We start from the raw sequence: 22,676 nt of genomic DNA, 5'->3' as shown, positions 1-22,676 counted from the left end.
GCAAGGCACATCATTTTTAAAATAAATCCAAATTGCAACTATGTTCTTTGAGTTTAGCAATTTGTTATGAAATAAGGGTTTTAAAATCAATATCTGATCTGAGCATGATGATCCCTTTCTAAATACACCTTGCTGTTCACTCAAAAGAATAAATGTGCCGACTACATTTTTGCCAGAGACTGCATCGCCAAACATGTAAATCTGGTTTCCTAAAATCAAACAGATACAATAATTGGGTTTGGGATAGTAGTATGGACCGAACCTAGGTCAAAGACTGAGCAGTCTTGTGCAATATCATCAACGCAATGAGAAAAACTGACACCAATTTGGCATGCTGCTTGAGTCTGCACATGAAACAACCTAATTGGCTAACTTCATTGCTAATTAAATTGGGGATGGTACACTGCATCATATTTTTTGATTAATACTAAGCGCCAAACCTGTAAAATTTACGGGCCTAGGATTGGGCGAAAATCACCAGACCTGTAAAATTTACGGGCCGCTACATTTAATTTAATGCAAAACACTGCAACATTATTTCTACAGCTTTGGCCAGTGTTATACGTTTCACAGATGTTTTGTAACAAAATGCGTCCATAGATGGCACAGCAGTGTTGTTTACAGCGGCGTAATTCATGTCAAAACTTATCTTTGCATTCTCATTCTTCCTTACGTCATCGTGTTGTTTCATGTTTGTAATAATGTCCCACCAGGGTTTATCAGACACAGAAATCCCGGATTTGATCAATGATAGAGCCACTCTGGATAATGTAGAGAGTGATTCTTAATACAATGGTGTGTACGTACTCCCGAATTTACAACGGCATATCACTGCTGGTAATTGGGCAATACTCACATTTCTGCTGAACATGTCTTCTGTAAGAGATATATGTAGTTACATATAAAGTGATATTCCTTTTAGAGAGTGACATTGACGACAGCTTGTCTTCAGATGCAAATGAGAATGATGTTGATGGTGTTACTGCAAATCCAGTGACTGTGCCATATCCAACATATCCAAAAGATATTGACTGGATTGAATTTGACAACTACCGACCTCTTCCTGTCAACACTACACCCAGGCAGATTCTAGTGAATAGTGATGACTCAAGTTCTGTACTGGGTTGCAGTAAAGTGTTCCTTACTAACAGTGACGTACAAGAACTCAAGATACAGACAAATTTGTATGCATCAAAAACAATCCAGAAGAAAAGAAGAGGAAATAATATGAAGCCTAATTCAGTTTTGAGTTCCTGGAAGCCAGCAACTACAAGTGAGATGAGGCATTTCTTGGGTATGCTTTTCCACATGTGTATTTCAAGAAAGCCAAAAATTGTGGACCACTGGAACACTAACCCTGTTCTTAGTTGTAACTTCTGTCCTCAAGTTATGAGTTGTTTGTGTTTTACTCAGATAGTGTCGTGGTTGCATCTTGTAGACACTTCTAAACATAAAAAAAACCAGGTGAAGATGGATTTCACCCACTTCATAAAGTTTTACCTTATTAAAAGAATTTGAAGGAGCGACGTATCCAGGCATATCGTCCCTCAGAAAAACTGACAATTGATGAAGGAATATGCCCATTTCAAGGTCAAGTGAGCTTCTGCATTTACATGCAAAGTAAGCCTCATAAGTATGGACTGAAGGTTTATGCTGCTGCTGAAGCCAGTAGGGGCTATGTTGTTAACTATAAGTTTATACTGGTAAGCATATTGTTGAAAGTTCTTCGTCCGCTGTTGTATTGCGATTTTTGTCTGACGGCGGCTTGCTGAATGAAGGTCATACTGTGTATTTAGACAGATTTTATTCCAGTCCAGAGCTTTTTCAACGATTGGCTGACAAAGTTACTGGAGCTGTTGGTACTGTGAACAAATGTAGGAAAGGATTACCTAAAGATTTAGTATCTAATAAGCTGAGAAAGGGTGAAATGTCTTTCTAGCATAAAGATAATGTATTAGCAATGAAGTGGAAGGATAAGAGGGATGTGTATACATTGTCTACCACGCATCAGGCCACATTTGGTATGCATTCTAATAAAAATGGGTCTTTAGTAATGAAACAACTTCAGGTACTGGATTACAATTTGAATAAAATTGGATTGGATATTGAAGACCAGCGCCTGCAGTACAATCCATTCCAGCACAGAACTGTGAAATGGTGGCGAAAATCATATTTCCATCTGCTGCTGATGGGAGTATCAAATGCTTTTTGGCTATACAATGCAGGGCACAACAAGAAACCCACAATAACAGACTTCGTAACAGTGCCTGCAGCTCAGCTTGTTGAAGATGACACACTTGAAGTCATACAAAGGAATGAAGGAACTATAGGTCAGCTAACAAAGAGACACTCCAACTACACAAAGAAATATGCTGCTCGTGTGTGTCACGTGTGTAGTGCCAGGAGCAAGAAAGAGAACAGCAAAGCTTCTCGCAAGAGACACAGTACAAATGTGAACAGTGTGGTGTTACACTCTGCCTGGAATCTTGCTTCAAAATTTTCCACACTAAAAAACAATATGATTATGTGTGAAATTTGTATGCAATTGTTGTAGACTGACAGATGTTATGTAGTGCCATAATATTAGTTAAAAATAAATAACAATTGCATTCTCTTATCCGTATGACTTTTCTAAATTCTTAAAAACACCTATGTGATTTCTATAACTGTACTTTAAAGCTGTGCATTCCAAAGTAGTTTCTTTTTTACAGAATTAAAGTAGAAAAGTGCAGCTTCAAAATGGTACCAAATTTGCCACAATCCAAAAAGTAGATTTGATGCAGTGATTTTTTAAATAATGGCAAAATTGCCTGGGTTCTAATAGGCCTGGTACTGAGAGTGTTAACAATTATTTCTCAGCAAAACCTACCCTACAACACACTTACAAGGTTGTCAGGCTGTTTTTGACTATCATTTATATCACTAAGGACATTACTTACTAAGTTAGAACAACTTTTCAGAATTCTATTTGAAAGTCTATAAATGCCATGGGAACTAGGGTATAAAAAGTGAAAATGGCAGTTTATATTTGTTAACAAAATGTGAAACAACAATGACAAAGTACAACCAGGTAAGTTCAAACTACAAGTTTTGACAGCAACTTACGTGAAAGAAAGATTGGCAGGAGGAGGGGAAGGGGGGGGGGGGGGGGGGAGAGGAATGTGATGGAATACACATACTGAAGAAAGGGAAAAAGAAAGTGGAATGAACAATTGAGACATGGAAAGAACAATGAGAAATTGGAAAGTTTTCACTTTATTGTTTGGCATAGAGAAACAGGTTACATGTGTTTAAATTTTTAATGAGTTTTGCAGAAGAAAGTAGTAGGTTTCTTTTCCTATGGGACACTGAACTGTGTGCAAAATACAGGATAGCTTTTTCCAGGGGGCAACAGGGAGTGAGTTTGCAAATATTTCTGTTCAATGGATGTGTATGGCTACAAAACTAGCTAAGTGAGATCCTGCGTTGTGACTCTGATAAGAGGGCAGGTACTTTATCTCTGATGGGCCATACTAGCTCCTGCATACATGTGCACTGGTGACCTGATGAATTAAGATATTGCATATGGTAATCACAAAACTTCTCTGGCTGTTACCATCTTAAATGGACATATAAATCACTGACTTGTTCAAACAGATGTCTGTTGTAGATGCAATGCACACAAACATTCATGGTTGGTTTTCATTACTCGTGCTGTGTTGGATTCAATTGGAGGTTCAGCAGAGCTGTTAACTGCACTAGTTCACACTTCACATCCCCCCAATACTTCTGGAGGGCATGTAGACAACCGGAAGTTTTCCTGCATGTGGTGACAGTATTCCATGCCCAGTTCTCATGTTCACTCAAAGTTGAACCCAATATCTTCGCCATTTTCTGATACAACAGAGAGCTACCACCAAGAACTACAGGAGGATATTTTTCATGGAACTCTGGGCTAATTAATTTCTAATGGAATACTAAAACTACTTGGAACATTTTCCCATTTATCTTGAGTCTCAGGTTCTGCACCCATCTGAAAACTGAAGGCAGATCATGATTCATGTTGGCAATGACAGTATTTATATCTTCACATCAGGCATTTGAGTAATGCTGGAGGTTGTTGGCATACAAAGAGTATTTACAGAAAACCACATCTCATGAAATGCCAGTGACATACAAGGAGAACAATAGTGAGCTCAGGAGTGAGCCCCTTGTCAATCCTGAGAGAATGTGCTTTCAGGGCAACTTTTCATTCTCACATACAACACGATGCTGTATTTCTCAAGTAGCTTTCAAACCAATTCAGTGTACTCGCAGCAAATTTTTGCCATCAAAATTTTTTAAGGAGTCTATTAAAGTTAATTGTACTTTGCGTAAGTATAGTTGCGTCAATATTGTGGCCTCACAGTTGTCCATAGCGTATTTCAGCTCCTCAGTTACCTCAATTTGTGCAGTATTTGTGCTATTGTATTAGTTATTCAGTCAGCCAATTGTGAAGAATATATTCCAAGGCTTTGGATACAGTGGATATATTACAAGGTGACTGTAGGTTTTCAGTCTTAGGGATAGGTCTGACCATGCCACTTTTCTACAGAGTGGGATATAGGAATTCAAATTTAACTTCAAAGGGGTAATGAACCAAGTCAAATTCAACACTTCTTATTGCTTTAAAATTCTTGATTTTCTTCACATTTCTTAGAGGTACTGCTACATTGTCCACGTGGACTTCACCTAACCTTGAGTTAACTAACCTCGAGGTCCCCTATTTCACTGCAAATTTTTAAAGGAAATTGGAAATTTCAAATGGAAGGTTTTACATAGAGTAATTAATCATTTGGCATTTTTATTGCTTGTGTTGTGTGCTGGATATTCTATTTTTGGAAAGATGTTTCTTTGCTTGTTTGTGCATTGAAATAATTTAATAATAATAGAACCTTAGCTATTAGTATTTTGGATAATTCATTTCCCAGAAGGTGTTAGAATTCTGTTTTACTTGGATTCTTGTTTCCTTCATTTATTGGAGCTCAACAGTTAATAAAGGTGTACCTTTTATTTTTGCACCTAAAAGTTAGAAGGCAGAGCTTTTCTAAACTTGATCTGAATTTTGTTACATTATCTGTTTGTTTATGAACATAAAAAGCAGCATCTAAGATTTGCATTTTTCGCACTATTTATTGCTAATTTGATCGAGAAAATTTTCAGTTTCTATTACATATTCTCTCTCTCTCTCTCTCTCTCTCTCTCTCTCTCTCTCTCTCTCTCTCTCTCTCTCTCTCTCTCTCTCTCTCTCATTAAAAGCTTGAATTGGGATTCTATTTTTGTCTTTCAGGTTACTGGACTTAAGTAAAGAATTGATGTTCAAACTCAAAGCAATTTTTTCTGAATTTTCAGTTTGGAAAAATTCCACGGATTCTCTGACTTATTCCTGTTAGATCTCTAGAGTCCACAGAACCCTAGGCCTTGCACAATGCAATGGTGGATTTCTATTCCGAGTTACCACATGGCAGTAATGCTTTCTTTTAGTGGATTTTTATTTCTGCAAGCAGAGGGACTACAAATTGGACAAAACCAAGAACATACTGTTGGTCTGAAACAATCTTGTATCATAGTTTACTCCACAAGTTCTTCCTCCCTTTCTGCTGTTCAGTACCGATCTTCTCGAGCAGTCCTGGGGCAGAATAACAATTTGCTCGACACTGTTTTGCCCCTACATAATGAGGCAATGAAAGCACTGTTACCATGAATTTTTGTTTGTTATCAAAAATGTACTCCCATGGACCATGGACCTTGCCAAATTGGGATGGGTCTCAAGCCTAAATGATACAAATGCTCTCACCATAGGTACAACCACAACAGAGGGATATCCATGGAGAGGTCATACTAACTTGTGACTCCTGAAGAGGGACAAGCAGCCCTTTTAGTAGTTGCAGGGGCAAAAGCCTAGATGATTGATGGATCTGGCCCTGTAACATTAGCCAACATGGCCTTGCTGTACTAGTACTGCAAATGGTTGAAATCAAAGGGAAACTATAGTCATTTTGACCCTCGCCCCTTCCCCCTCCTGATGGCATGCAGCCCTAGTATATGGCTTAAAGATAATGGTATCATCCACGGTAAAACATTCCACAGGTAAAGACAGATGGTAAAACAGATTTTGAAATCACATATTTAACTGCAAAACATTTCCAAGGGAAAATGTGTACTGACTATCTTATTGGTTAGTAACTGCAGATTAAAGCTGTAGAAACTGCAAAAACATACGAAGTAAAGCAGATGGGATCTGTATGAAATTAAAGAACCAGAGGTGTTGAGAGTTTCAGAGGAATACAATGTAGGACTGAAACAGTGCAAAAGGAATACAACAGAACACAAATGGGTAGCTATGAGATAGGAAATAGTGATGGCAGCAGAGGAACAAATATGTAAAAAGACAAGGCCTAGTAGAAATCCCTGGATAACAAGGGAAATAAAAAATTTAACTAACAAAAGGAGAAAATATAAAAATCCAGCAAATGAAGCAGGTCAAAGAATTACAGACATCTTAAAAATGAAACTGAGAGAAAGTGCTAACAGGCAAAGTAAAAATGGCAAGAGAACAAATCCAAGGCTGATGAAACATGCACAGCTATGGGATAGTGAGATGCTACCTATAGAGAAATTAAAGAGATCTTTGAAGACAAGAAAAGCAGCTGTGTGAATATGAATAGCTCAGATGACAAGCCAGAACTAAGTAAAGAGGTCACAATATTATAGAAAAGGTACAAGAAGTAGGTGAATTCGAGACGATTTCACAGTGATATCGAAGCAGATTTCAGGGAAAATCCATCTGGGTTGCAGAGAACCGTTGGAACACACAAGGCAACACTGGCTCCATAACTTATCTAAGAAGATAGTTTAAAGAAAGGTAAACTTACACTGATAGCACTTTCAGATTTAGAGAACGCTTTTGACAATGTGGACTGGAACACACTCCAAGGAAGGTGAAGATAGCAGGAATAAAATAACAGGGAGTGAGACATTATTTACAAATTGTACAAAAATCGAACTATAGTTATAAGAGTAGGATGAGAAAAGAAAGTGGCAGTTGAGAATGGAATGAGACATGACTGAAGCGTATCCCTGATGCTATTCAGTCTGTTCATTGAGCAACTAGTGAAAGAAATCACGGAGAAATTTAGAAATGGAATTAAAGGTCAGGGATACGAAGTGAAACTTTTTGAGGTTAGGCAATGAGACTAATTCTGTCAGAGATGACAAAAAGACTTGGAGGAGTGATTGAATAGAATGCACAAAGACTACAAATTTAAGTGCTAGACAGCCTTTTAAGAAGAATTTGTCTCGAGTGTAGTTTTGCATGGAAGTGAAATGTAGACAACAAGCAGATTAGACAAGATCAGAATAGAAGCTTTTGAAATGCAGTGCTGTAGAAGAATGTTGAAGATTAGATATGAAGACTAGATAACTAATGAGGAGGCACTGAATAAAATTTGGAGAAACAGAAATTTAGGGTACAACCTGATTAAAAGAAGAGACTGGTTGATAGGTGACATCCTGGGGAATCAAGGAGTAGTCTACTTGGTAAGGCAGATAAGTGTCATGGGTAAAAATAGTTGAGGGAAACCTAGGCATGAATACAGCAAGCAAGTTAAATGGTCGTAGACTGCAGTAGTTAATCGCAGATCAATTATTCAGAGAACTACCTACAGACCACCAGGAGGAGCTGCACTGAACCAGTCTTTGGACTGGAGATAATAACAACAACACTGAAAACTTCAGTGCTTTAGAAGACTGAAAATAAAGGGGAAAGAACTGAGCGGATCAGAATGTAATATCTGTCTTAACACAATCGTTGAAAGCTGCTGTGTCCAAACTGGAAAATATGTTACACAGCTTAATTTAGAGCAGAGATTAGGGAGGTAACAGGAACTGATTAACAAAATCTAATATACAATAAAATCAAATTAAATACACTGCCAGACAGTTTTGAAGCACCCAGAATGGAGGAGGAATCAAAATGAAACTTCATGAGTTGAGACTGTATATGATATTTCAATGACTACAAAATCCGAGTCAAATTTACAAAGAACTTTGCAGTGTAATCCCAGATATCAGCATTACACTGCACTGTCTCTGGTCTGGTAGCATGTATTGATTCATTTGGGAAGGGTGTCAAAAGCTGTTTTATCCTCTCCCGCTGCAAGTTGGCCCACAATTGTTCTAACTTGTCCTTGACATCCTGGATAATGGCACTGGGACAGATTATGTCCAAGCTGGTCCCACACACGTTCTATTGGGGGCATATCTGGGGATCTTGCTGGCCACAGGAGTCTCCAAATATCATGCAGACAGTTTATGGAGACATGAGCATTGATCTGTTGAAAAATTGCACCACAATACTGTCACATGAGCAGGACCATATGAAGACACAGGATGTCCTAGACGTACCTTTCTGCTGTAAGAGTCCTCAACCACAACCAGCCCTGACCTGAAGTCATATGTAATAGCTCCCCAAACCACAATGCCAGGAACAACACTGCTGTGCCTTCCCAAAACATTTGAAGAATGGGACTTCTCACCATGCCACCACCACATCTGCCAACAGTGGTCACCTGGGGTTGTGAAGAACAGCAATTCATCGTTTAACACAATACAACCCCATTCATCAGCAGTCCATGCTTCCCAGTCACTGCACTACTCCAAAGGCACCTGTTTTTGCTGTGGTGTTAATGGCAGCTTACGCATAGGATGGTAATTCTTATCCCAACCGCTGCTAATCTTTGACCAATTGTGCAGGGTGACACAGAATATTAATTGTTCTCGGATGGCAGGTGCAAATGTGAAGTAGGTTACAAAGTGCTTGGTTCCAGATACAACAATCCTCTCTTATGACAGATGTGGTTGACCAGAACCTTGATGACAACTGTGCCTGCTCTCACTTTCCCTTGCATTCCACTGTCACATTTTAATGCTTACACACCCGGATATTGCATGATTCACCCAGGCAGCCAAAGGAAGATCCACAATGAGGCCCGTTTCAAACTCTTGTCAGGTGCTATCTCCCACCAATCACTCCATATCTTCATGCTGTCCAGGGTGCTTCACTTTTTTGTGATATAATGAAGACAGGAGTTTCTCGGCCCTCCTCACACTTATGTGCAATCACATGTGTGTTCATGTGTGCTTGAGGGGGTGGCGTGGGGGGGGGGGGGGGGGTGATGAGCTCAAGAAAGGAGCTGCCAGTACTAATGGGATGAAAGTGTTTCTTTTTACCATTTCGCTCTTCCTGAACTTTAGGTCTGATATAAATTGGCAAGCTAACAAGAGCATTTTCTTCAGGCAGTGCTATCCTTCAACAGAATGTGTAGTAGCGACACAGAGCATTGTGAGCAAGCACCATTTTCGGGAGGCGCTGTGGCTCGCAGACAGTGTCCTTCTGGGGGTATTGGTATCTGCACATAGAGACCTTACTACTGTATTGTTCCTACAATAAACATAAACACACAGATGCTACAACAATCAGCATATGAAATAGTCACACTTCAAGACATTGACCAGAAGAATAATATGACCTAAATTTGGAAAAACATCTTAATCATTATTAACGGTGTAGGAAAAGATACGAGGGCTGTTCAATAGAGAATGATGATTTTTTTTATATATTTATTTATTTATTTTGTTTTTAACAACACACCTTTACTCATCCTCATAATTTTGATGGTCCTTCTCAAAGTAGTCTCCCATGAATGCGATGCACTTGTCCCAGCGTTTCTGTGAGTCCTCCAATACATGCTGGAAACCTTTTTTTTTTTATGCCTCCCACAAAAGCATTTCTTCATGTTAGGGAATAGGAAAAAGTCACCTGGGGCTAAATCTGGACTATAGGGAGGGTGAGGGATGCACTTCACATTGATTTTTGCAAGAGATTCAGCAACAACATTGGCAATAAATGGCTGTGCATTATTTTGGTGCAGCATCCAGCCTGCTTCACGAAAACGTGGTCTTTTGGGCCTGATATGGACTTGCAATGATTTCAGGACATCCCTGTAGTATTGTCCAGTAACTGATGTGTGTGCAGGTACAAAATGCTGACAAACCATTCCATGAATATAAAAGAATGAGATGACCATAACTTTCCCAGCAGAACCAACCACTTTTGCTTTTTTTTTTTTTCGGGGTTGGTGATGGAGATTTCCATACTGAACTTTGCTGTTTGCTCTCAGGATTAAAATGATTTAGCCAAGTTTCATCAGCAGTGATTACATTTGAAAGAAACTCTGGATCTTCCTCTAACATCAACTTTAACTGCATGCAGACCTGCACACGAATGTCCTTTAGTTTGGGAATCAACAGTCTTGGGACCCATCGCACAGAAACATGCCACGTGTAATTTTTATGTCACCAACATGTGGGTGGCACCCAATGAAATGGTCTTTATTTCATAAAGTGATCTTAAGGTAATTCATTGATCCTCTCTCACAATGACACCAGCAATGCTGATGTTTTCTTCTGCAAGAGGAGTAACTGGAGCACCGGGTCCACCATCCTTTGAAATTGATTCTCTCCCCTGTTTAAACATTTTGAACCACCTTTGAACTGTGCTGTGGGGAAGAACATACTCTCCATAGGCCTCCTGTAACATTGTATAGGCCTCAGCTGAAGATCTGTTGAGATGAAAGCAGAATTTCAAAGCTGCATATTGTTCTCCGCATGTTACCTTCATTGCAGCAGTAGGCAATACTGAACATGGGTAACCTTGCCTGCCTCTCATAGGTGGGAACCAGGAGTCCCAACAATGAAGCTACTACAGTGTGTTTGCTGCACATTAATCTAACAGAATATCAAACAAATTTTAGTGCGAGAAATTATGACCATAAAAAAATTATGATCATTCTTTATTGAACAGCCCTCGTAAATTGCTACTTACTGACAAGACAACATGTTAAGCAGCAGATGGGCACAATTAAGCTTTTATTTACAACCTTTGTTAGAAAAAGAAGGAGAAGAACTTACACCATTCACTCTCACAATCAAGCCCACCTCACGCTGTGATGACTGCCAACTCTGGCAGCTCAGACCAGGATCTTCATCTTTTTTTCCCATTGTGGTAATTCCTCTTTCTCAAAATGGTTGGCCGGCTCTCAGCAGCCATCCTTTATTCCAAACCTGTCCTGCCAACCTGCTCACTATCCTGCTGACAACCCTATTCTAGATATGTTTAGAACCACCAAACCAATGTACCTACAAACTTGCAGTTGTCACCATCCCCAACACTGTTCTGGATTGAAATTTGTGTTGTGCAGTGTTGCCTTTTGAACTAAATCAAAGTCGTGTCAGACTTCTCATTGATTTTCATACCAAGATTCAATGAAAACAACTTTCCTACCCACATGCAAGGAATCACAGCTCTTCTACCAAACAAAATCGCCCTACACTGTCAATCCTTGCCTTGTTTAGGTCAAAGTGTCTAAAACAACTTATCTGACATTAAGATAAAAAATTAATTCTGATCAGGCTGAACTTCAAAATCTCTCTCCACACATTATTTCGCTTTGAACTGGTATCAACTTTAACTAGCAAAATTACACAGATCAAGTGAAGTTTAGTTGCACTCATCAGTTCACAACCTATTAACACTTTAAAAAGCAGATTTAATTTTGTGCAAATACAAGTTTAAAAGAAAGAAATAATTAAGAACTAGTTCCTACCACAAAAGATACGTAAGTAAATATCTGAATGCACTGCTGAGGTTTGAACATTTTTTTCCCCAACCTGTGAAGTTAGTTTAAGAAAACTGTCTGCTGCCTAAGTCATGAGTGCAGATAATTGCTCCCATAAGAAATGATGTGGAAGAGTTTAAAGACATTTCATAGACACTGTGAAAGCAAGAAAGGAAAATTTGCAGTGCACAGAAGTGTCTGCAGATCAACAGTAGCCAATAATGATTGAACACATCTTGTGGCTTGAATAGCAAAAAGTGCCCTGTACATATATTCTACAGAAATCAATGTGTACAGAATGTTGGTAATTTTGGTGCTGGATGTCCACAATGTCTAAACTGGTATGACGACTGCATGCACAATGATGATGGCACAAATGTAGGTAAATTACCATTGATATCTTTACTAGCCTTCAAGTTTAGTAGCACTATGGTTATGTGCTGGTCTACGGACACAAAGATCTGGGGTTCAGTTCCTAGTCATTCAGAAAGTTTTGCTTGCAATTATCAATTTTTACCTCTGGCAACATCTGTTAGTGTTGAAAATGCTGAGCTGAACCAATGTTCATTAACCACATCAAACTAGACATTTTCAAATAACTCGCTGGGTAAGTTACTTAGAAGATCAGAGGAAGGCAAGGAAATAATCATAAAGAGAATCATTCCCAGTAGGTAATTGTAGTGTTCAAATCAACCTTCAGATTGGCAATAGCTCAACCTACTCGTAACTCTGTCGTTCTCCGCATCAACGATTTATTTAGCATTTTGAGGACCTGAAACCTGTTAACTATTGGAACTTTCATCCACACAGAAAACTGCCTAAATCCATGGCCAATGATACATAAGATATATCGCAATGTGACACCATACTTGGCACCAGGTTGTGTTCGGAGTCGAATCAGCCATGGCACCAAGCAACCAGGGGACTGTGTATTATCAGCTACCAGACGATGTATTCATTGGAATTGGTCATAAAGAGAATTTTGACAACACTTCTTTATAAAACCACACGACTTGAAACCATCTCCTGTTGTCTTTCTACATTCTGGGCCATTGTAGTGTGGAGCTTTCTGTGTGCAAGAGTCTTAGAGGATTGCTGTGTTTTTCCATTTACATTACAGATGATATCTAACTTTTCTGATGATTGTAAAACAGGAAGAAAACTGAGTTCCAATGATCTTGCTGCTTATTCCGTGAAAGAGTTAACCAATTTTTTGACTGAATGATAAACAATGAAACTGATGTGTTTTCTGGACAAAAATTATTTGCAACAATTAAAAAAACAGAACTACTTCTGCAACCAACCAAAAAGGAAACAATCACTAACTGCAATGTACATCTTATTATTAACATTTTACACAAGTTACTCATCAAAAACTAGTTCCAGCAAAAAATATTTTATAGCTGTGAAAATATTTTTTTAGAACACCTTCTTTTGCTTATTTTCTTCCATCTTTACAACACAAAACCTTCAATAATAAATACTGTGTATCTATTATGTACATGTCACATCTGTGATCTAAGAATTATAACCATGTTGATAGCTTATTCACCAGTGTTGTCATGCATATATTGTCCTAATTTATATTAACAATAAACCTCTTTCATTTGAGGCAAGTTAAGTGCCATATAACATAGTGAATGTATTAACTGCATTAGTTTTCTGGGATGGGGTCAAAATTGAGCCTCTGTCAGCTAAATTTATACATCCAACCCTTAAAACACAAACCTGAAAAGCTATCATCACAGTCCATTCCAAGAAGGCACAATGCACAATTTATAGTAGTTGTGAAAAAAGCCACTGCAACTGGCTATGTAATACTTGATGGAGAACTTCTACCCATTCCACACTTTCAGTTCAACATTACATTAAGAGATTAAATACAGATCTGTTGACATGGATATGAGAAGAAAACAATGAGAATTAACCCTTTTCAACCCAATTTTTCTACTCACTACATTCTCTCGATCTTTTATTTTACTTTTACAATAATGGAAACTTGGCTGACATAGTCCAACATTGGAGCTGTACTAGAAAACCATATGTCTGACAGTCCAACAGTCGGTCTGGAAGGATTAAGCAATCTGTAAACCCTTGGGACAGGAAAAGAATTGACAACCCCAAAATAATTTTCACGCACGACCCCAGCCTCAGTAACATTGGCCATTTTATGGATTGACTGAAGGATTAGACACACAATTACTCCTTTACTATTTCTTCTTTTTCCTTTCTTTTGACACCTTTGATATGGAAGAAATACAATTGTGTACAAGATTCAGCACATTATATGCAGAAAGTTAATAAACTGGTATGGCCTAATAAATCATTCTGTAAGTTATCTTTCTGCATAAAAAATGGAAATACAGATAAGTACAAGGCACTGAACTAAGGATAAAGCATATAACAGAAAAAAACAAAACAGTTTTGAAAATCTGGCGTCACCAATATTAAGAACACACCCACTGTAATCCGAAAGTCGGCATGTGATCCATCTGTTAGATCTAACTTATACTTACAACTGAACACAAACATCCTTAAAAAGCTCAATCAGTAAGTGTAGGCCTATGCGTCAACAACGATTACAGACCTTTGCGTCACTGTCATTGCTATCATTGGAAACATCATCATCTTCATTAGCACCCAGTCCAAATGAGTCAGCAGCATATTCTGCCCATGTCACCTTCCCATCCTCATTTTCATCAGCATCTTCAAAACGGTCATTTGCATCTTCCTCTGATAGCATTCTAAAAATGGAATCCAGTACACAATAATTAGCAAAATAAATCAAGACTTTAAATTTAATTAAAACAAAATGAAAGTAAAGCCTACAAACTTAATGTGTAGCACAATGCAGACTGCATAACTACACAACTCTTAGCCTGTATAATCTTAAATTCCATTTTGTGGAGGTAGTTAAGGTGCAAGACTTAGTACATTTCTCCATATAGCTGCCCGCTAATATATTTAATTACACACTGCAACACTATCCTACAAAATCCTGTGATTTATAAATTTCTTTTCCAAACTGGAGTAAGTACTACATTTATAGGAGGAGATTACTAACAAAACCATGTAACAGGGTGCCATACATAAATGTAGCACCAGAGATTAAAACTAAAAGTAATTCAGATGACGATGAAACTTCAACAAAATTTTACACATCAACAAATAAAGGGTCAATTGGTTACATAATAATACGATTTGCCATCAGTGTACAACTGTGAATTCTTTTTCTTCACTTATTTTTCCTCCTTTAGGCATATGGATAATGAAGATTATTTACAGTCCTCTCAGTAATGTATGAAGATTGGTTATGTATACAGTGTGCATTCAGTGCTAAATAGACAATAGAACCCATGGCTGTCAGTAGTGTTTTAAGGCTACATCACAATAATGTCAGCAATCCACCAATATAAATCACACTCCTCTCTCGACGGAAAGGCCGTACAGTGCTGTCCTTAAAACTGCAGCACCGTGAAGGCGCATAAAACAAATAACAAATCGGTATGCTTCAATAGGCAAATGATTAGATTTTTATGAAAATAATCCTCAAGGCTGTGGCTAAAACATTTCTGCTCAATATCACTCCTGCCAAAAGTGCTAATCCTGCAAGGTGAGGAAGAGTGCTTTTGTGAAGTCTGGAACGTAGGAGGAGGCACTGTAGAGATAAAGCTGTGAGGTTGAATTTTGTGTGATGCCTGTGTAGCTCAGTCAGTGAATACATTTCCTGTGAAAGACAAGGTTCCTGGTTTGAGTTCTGGTGTGGCTAACCTGTCACGAAGTTTCAACAGCTCAAAACTTTGAGCAAAAAGGGCTGTAAGAACTATAAATCAAGACAAGTACACTGAAAATGCCAGAAGTTATCATGTGAAAGATTAATATTTTTTTTTTTAAATGCTAATGAGAGGATAAAGTCAGGATAAAAATGACTGACTACCATATGACCAGAGAAGTGTATAGCAACATTATTATATTAGTGAATATTCATATCAGATCCTATGAATCAAGGTTACTGAAGTCTCTAAGTGATCTATGCATTTGAGATAGTAACACTTCAAAGACACGGTTGAAAATGACCAGAGAAAGAAGAGAGAAATCTGAAGCTAAATATTATAAAGACAATGGACAGGAATCAAGTTGGTTCAATAACTTGGGAAGGACTGGAGTAATATGAAAATGTGTAATAGAAAAATACAAACACTGATTTACTACCATTCAATGAAAGGATATAAAGAGTAGGAACATACTCGCCAATGGGGAGATAGAAGGAAAGAGGGTAGAAAGATTTAGATTTAATGATCTATTAATTATGAAGTCTTTACAAATGGAGAATAAGCCCATATTGGATACGGATGGAAAAAGAAATTAGCCATGGTCTTTCAAAAGGAACAATCATGGAATTCACTTAGAATGATTTACATAAGCCACAAAAGACAAATCTGAATGGCTTAAAAAGGATTAGGCCTACTCTCTTTATCCTCATGAATAAGAGGCAATTATGCCAAGCATTGTTCATCTCACTGACTGACAGAGAAGGAAACAGTTGTTAAGAAAATGGGCAGAAGAGAAGGAGGTGAAGCATGAAACAATTTAGGAAACGAGAGGAGGTAAAACGAAGAACATCAAGTGCTTCCCCATTACCCTAAACAGGTGATACAGAAACAAACACAAACAATTAAATGAACTTACTTGAATGAACGTATTATCCAAGCATGTAACTCATTTCTGTCAATCATCTGATCATTATTCAAATCCATTTTGGTGAGCAATATCCGTAACCTTCGTTTGGCTTCCTCTGGTTCCAGCTGATCAAATGCCTCCGCTTCCTTTACACTGCCTGTCCAAAGAAAATTGTAACACACATTTGAACACGGTTTATATGGTCTAGTAGAAAATGATTATGTGGACTTGCATATATTACAGAAAATTAATGTACCAACAAGTGAACACACTTCTTTTATTATTAAAATGTTGGCAAAACAATTGATATCATTTGTACACTACACTTATTTTGTTAGTATATGGTAACATAAAAAATGTAAACAAGAAATGCTGACAACAGATGAGAACAAAAGGAAACACACAATGCAGGATTTTGTGGCTGGTATTGTCACCCTCTTCTTATTTCTGTTACACATTTTTCTGGTCCTAATGCTTCATTTCCTAACAATCAAACATCAAATTCTCAGTAGTTTCAAACAAGCTCAGCTAGCTTAGCTGTATGCTGAGCAACAAGAAAAGAGAATTACAAAGAAATTTGGCAAGAGAATTTAGGTTTAGGAAGATGAAATAAGAACTGAAGTTTGCCAGTGACACTGTAATTCTGTGCAATCGCCTTGGAGGATCAGTTGACCTAAATAGATGAGGTCTTGCAAAGAGGTCATCAAATGAGGCAGTGCTGCAGTAATTGGATTAGCTAATGATGCATTAATACACTCCTGGAAATTGAAATAAGAACACCGTGAATTCATTGTCCCAGGAAGGGGAAACTTTATTGACACATTCCTGGGGTCAGATACATCACATGATCACACTGACAGAACCACAGGCACATAGACACAGGCAACAGAGCATGCACAATGTCGGCACTAGTACAGTGTATATCCACCTTTCGCAGCAATGCAGGCTGCTATTCTCCCATGGAGACGATCGTAGAGATGCTGGATGTAGTCCTGTGGAACGGCTTGCCATGCCATTTCCACCTGGCGCCTCAGTTGGACCAGCGTTCGTGTTGGACGTGCAGACCGCGTGAGATGACGCTTCATCCAGTCCCAAACATGCTCAATGGGGGACAGATCCGGAGATCTTGCTGGCCAGGGTAGTTGACTTACACCTTCTAGAGCACGTTGGGTGGCACGGGATACATGCGGACGTGCATTGTCCTGTTGGAACAGCAAGTTCCCTTGCCGGTCTAGGAATGGTAGAACGATGGGTTCGATGACGGTTTGGATGTACCGTGCGCTATTCAGTATCCCCTCGACGATCACCAGTGGTGTACGGCCAGTGTAGGAGATCGCTCCCCACACCATGATGTCGGGTGTTGGCCCTGTGTGCCTCGGTCGTATGCAGTCCTGATTGTGGCGCTCACCTGCACGGCGCCAAACACGCATACGACCATCATTGGCACCAAGGCAGAAGAGACTCTCATCGCTGAAGACGACACGTCTCCATTCGTCCCTCCATTCACGCCTGTCGCGACACCACTGGAGGCGGGCTGCACGATGTTGGGGCGTGAGCGGAAGACGGCCTAACGGTGTGCGGGACCGTAGCCCAGCTTCATGGAGACGGTTGCGAATGGTCCTCGCCGATACCCCAGGAGCAACAGTGTCCCTAATTTGCTGGGAAGTGGCGGTGCGGTCCCCTACGGCACTGCGTAGGATCCTACGGTCTTGGCGTGCATCCGTGCGTCGCTGCGGTCCGGTCCCAGGTCAACGGGCACGTGCACCTTCCGCCGACCACTGGCGACAACATCGATGTACTGTGGAGACCTCACGCCCCACGTGTTGAGCAATTCGGCGGTACGTCCACCCGGCCTCCCGCATGCCCACTATACGCCCTCGCTCAAAGCCCGTCAACTGCACATACGGTTCACGTCCACGCTGTCACGGCATGCTACCAGTGTTAAAGACTGCGATGGAGCTCCGTATGCCACGGCAAACTGGCTGACACTGACGGCGGCGGTGCACAAATGCTGCGCAGCTAGCACCATTCGACGGCCAACACCGCGGTTCCTGGTGTGTCCGCTGTGCCATGTGTGTGATCATTGCTTGTACAGCCCTCTCGCAGTGTCCGGAGCAAGTATGGTTGGTCTGACACACCGGTGTCAATGTGTTCTTTTTTCCATTTCCAGGAGTGTAGTAGTATTTCTCCCCTGCCCCAATGCTGGCCAAGTTTGTGTGTGTATTTCTACTCTAGCTCCAGAAAGGACCAAATCCAAAAGTAACAATTTTTCTTTCTCTTCTGTGTGTGCGCCTGTCAACAACTCAGCACTTCCGTTCAGTGAGTGGAATACACATTTAATCATTAAGAAGGTATTTGGAGTGAATCTTTGTACAGAAGTAAAACATTGACAGTAAACAGTTCAGACAAGAAGAGAACAGAAACTTCTGAATAGTGGCACAACAGAAGAACATTGATGATTAGAGGGCAGATCGGACCCTAATGAGTAGGCTGAATCCAATCAAGGAAAACATGATATTTCAATAAACTACCCAACACCTCATTGCGAAAAAGACTCTGAAAAGTATTTGTGTGAGGAGACTTTACACTGGTGAGCAAAACACCAGGACAAAACAACACTGGTATGATGTGTCACTGCCAAGCAACATAGCTTGAATGACCTTGGACTACACATAGAAAATACTACAACAGTGTAGTGCAAAAGATAAAGAAATATGCAATCAGACGAACAAATATGATACTTTTCTTTAAAGACAATAATTATACTGAAGACATGACAATTTATGATGATTCTACGAATATGACTGCTAATAGGGTGTGAGATCACCACAGGGGTGGCAATACATGCTTTGAAACATGCTCCTATGCTGGCCATGAAATTTGTAAGCAGTTCTTGCAGTAAGGTGTTCCTTTTCTCTACCAGCATGGTTGCCAACTACTGCATGGTTGCTGGTGCAGGGGTGGATGAGCAGAAATATGTCTCCTCAATGCATCTTACATGTGTTCGGTGGGATGTAAGTTGGATGGGGAAGGAAGAGGGCATGAACGAGCACACCAGTCCATTTGTTGAATATCGTATCATTCAAAGAGCTACTCAATCTGATGCTGTTTCATACAGTTGCATATTTTAATCCATAAAGACAAAGTCAGACTGAATTCACCTGTGAAAGGCGCACATGGAAAAGGAGTATAGTGTAACAATAACTTCGACTAGAGAGTAACTTGCTCAAAGATTTGGAGGCCACAATGCCCATGTGACATCATACCTCCCCACACCACAAAACCTCGCCCACCAAAACAAATCGTGTCTAACAAGTCTGTACCCTCATATAGTGGGTGGTGGGAACATGTAAGGCATCAAGAACATTGTTGTACATTATCATTTTGCTAGTGTGGGAAGGCATAATACTGCATGTACATACTGACCTCCAAAGCTTTGAACATGGTACATTCACCAGTTAATGTTGTTATTGTGACACTGTACTCCTTCACCATGCGCATTTTTTGAGGTTTGCATTTGGCCCTAATTTCATTTTTATGCATGACTGTATCGAATAGCAAAGGTCGAGGAGTTCTTGGAACAAAGGGATATTCAGCGGATGGACGAGCGTACTCGTTCCCCCAACTAAAGACCTACTGAGCACATGTGGGACGCACTGGGGAGATGTATTGCAGCACGTCCACAGACACCAACAACCATCCTGCCGCTGTCAACCTAGCTGGAGGAGAAATGGAACATTCTACCACAAGATCCTCCTCCAACCTTGTGACCAGCATGGGAGCACACTGTTGAAGTGTTGCCCTCAGTGACCACACGACCTATTACGAACTATATCCTGCCATTTGTACTTTCAATGGAACCATCTTGAATCTCAATGACTTCAGTGCAATTACTGTCTTTGAACAAATTTGTTATTTCCGTTGCCTCACTACACCATCTTTTCAGTTAGCTTCTCTACTACAGTGTAGCAGTTCTTTCTATGTGATTGTTACTTTCACCTCAAGTTTTGTACAACAATGTATATGCTGTATAACATCCACTATGCTTCAAACAACAAATGCACTCCTTCATATGCAAGTCAATTGTTATCTCCTACTGGAAATGCAGGATTTTACAATTACTATTAAATTACACACATTACTCCAGTTTGCCAGCTAGATACAATGCGAATTTTACTATTCACAGATCTACAACTTTGTCCTGAAGCTGCCTACTCTTCCCGATGCCAAATCCTCATATAGACACCAGAATTAATCAGCGCCATAAAAACGTTACAATACCTGAAGGTAGCTCACATCTACTGAATGAACACATCATCGTTGGCAACCCAATCCCTCAAACTTCGATCTCCCTTAACAATGAAGTTCTCATGGACAAAGTACAATAAACAACTATGAGAGAAGGGCAGCTGCTAAAAGTCTCCCGATTGTGAAATTACCTGTATCCTAAATTGTTATACATGGCAGGTAACAACATACTAAAAGCTTCTAGTCACGAAGAAAGTAATGGTCAACATAGTGTAAAAAAAGAAAAATAAGTATTTTTATCCCATTACTTCTAAAATTATGTTCTTACCCCGTTTCCAATATGGATTTTATTATTGGTTTTCCTATGTCTTAATAGCGTGAGAAACTTACTTGTTCTGCTTTCCTTCTACCTCCAACTAGCGTACCCCCTCCTCCCCCCCCCCCCCCCCCGTTCCCTCATTTCACAATTAGGCCTAATTCGTTCATGATGAAACCTCGTTCACATTATTGTTGGGGCAGTGTGTAAGAAGGGGCATGCTTCAATAGAAATACGGAACAGTGCATATAATTATTGGTTTTACTAGAAATTAATGCAATGCAGCTGTCCTTGTGTGGGCCTAGTTCTTTTTCTAAACTAGAGAAGCCCTTCTGAGAGCAACGACGGCTATAATCTAAGAATATCTCAGTTTTGGCGCTTGGATAACTATTGTTGAACATAGTCCATTTATAACCACCACAAAGGCAGCAATGCTATTGCAACTTAGGTGAAAAATATGCGTATGCTAAATTAATTATGATGATCTTTACTGGTTCTGTGATTAAAACGAAGAAAGGCGGATTATCAGTAAAACAAAAATTGACATTCGTTTCTACAAGCATGTGAACTTGTCATCCAATAAAACACAAGTGCACAATAGATACGCAACAGAGTGTTTTAAAAATAACTGCCGAGATAGGTACAAAAATAGTTATTTTAGTTTCAGACTGCTTTAGGTAACGTTCAAAAATTATAAATGAAAAATGTTAGCTGCTTAGCGCTTGATTCTGACACTTTCTGTACCAAAACAATTACCATTTCATTGTAGGACGATTTTCTTACCTAGGATAGCTACATGGTCAAATTCCGAATGATGTTCGCCTCCAGCATAATGTTGAGCATCTCTAGGAACATAACCGCCATCCTCCTCTCTTTCTTGGCCACGATTGTGCGCATGAATGTGAGGCGAAGCTGGAGAAGGGCTACACGTCGTGAATAAGGTAAAAATTAACAAATTACAATAGAAAAACACAGACATTCCTCCTTTCATCATCGGTCTTTATCTGCTCCACCGCAAGTGAAGACAATTTATAACTGCAGGTCCTCGCCAACGAACAGTATACTCAACATTCCGACAGCGCTGCGAACAATTCGCTGTCGTAGCGCTTAAGACAGCACAATTTCGCAGCGCATAGTACACTTCGCACAGCAGTGCCAAGAGGCCGGAGTCATACGGCCTTACCTTCACACTCCCCCACTGTATTCCACACTTGCCCCACGGGTGTTTATGATGGCAACAGAAAGGAGATTTCGCTTGTCAAACAGATTATTAAAGGAACTCTCTGGAACGGCTACTTTCTTATCGCTTTTTCAGGTTCATAATCTGTAATTTGAAAGATGTGGCCTTTACTTCATTAAAAATCCACTATCATAAACGTATGTAAGCTTTTAAATGGAAATTTTATGCATTTTGTGACCGAACGATATATAATTTACTTTCGATCCTAAATACGTAACACCGCTTTCAGATCTTTATGGAATCACCGTCTATAGAGTATAGACTGTGATAGAATCAAGTACAACACATCGTTCATAAATCGATCTGCACTTCTTGTGTGGGCTTTTGTCTACATCTGGTCATATACGCGAATAAATGCCAGCGAGTGCGTCACATGTGCACCAGTTGAATAAAATAGCTTGAAAAGCAGGAAGTGTTTTCAAAATATGGGTTAATGTCAATTGTGTGAGGCTCTAATTTGTAGTCTTCCTAACGATACGCTAACTGAACTGACATT

General features: G+C 39.6%; 1 protein-coding gene across 1 annotated transcript in view; it reads right to left on the bottom strand.

Moving 5' to 3' along the window:
• Positions 1–22,422, bottom strand: part of LOC126457227 (reticulocalbin-2) — a 61,619-nt gene extending 39,197 nt beyond the window's left edge. Inside the window, exons 1-3 of the mRNA XM_050093356.1 lie at positions 21,724–22,422; positions 16,386–16,533; positions 14,284–14,440 (exon numbers count right to left, since the gene is read on the bottom strand). Coding sequence (XP_049949313.1) covers positions 14,284–14,440; positions 16,386–16,533; positions 21,724–21,934 — 516 coding nt within the window. The 5' untranslated portion in view covers positions 21,935–22,422. The remainder of the gene's footprint in view (positions 1–14,283; positions 14,441–16,385; positions 16,534–21,723) is intronic.
• Positions 22,423–22,676: the final 254 nt, after the last annotated feature.

This window comes from Schistocerca serialis, chromosome 2, assembly GCF_023864345.2.
Source record: "Schistocerca serialis cubense isolate TAMUIC-IGC-003099 chromosome 2, iqSchSeri2.2, whole genome shotgun sequence".
Lineage (NCBI taxonomy): Eukaryota > Metazoa > Arthropoda > Insecta > Orthoptera > Acrididae > Schistocerca > Schistocerca serialis.
This window is presented reverse-complemented; position numbering and strand designations above follow the sequence as displayed.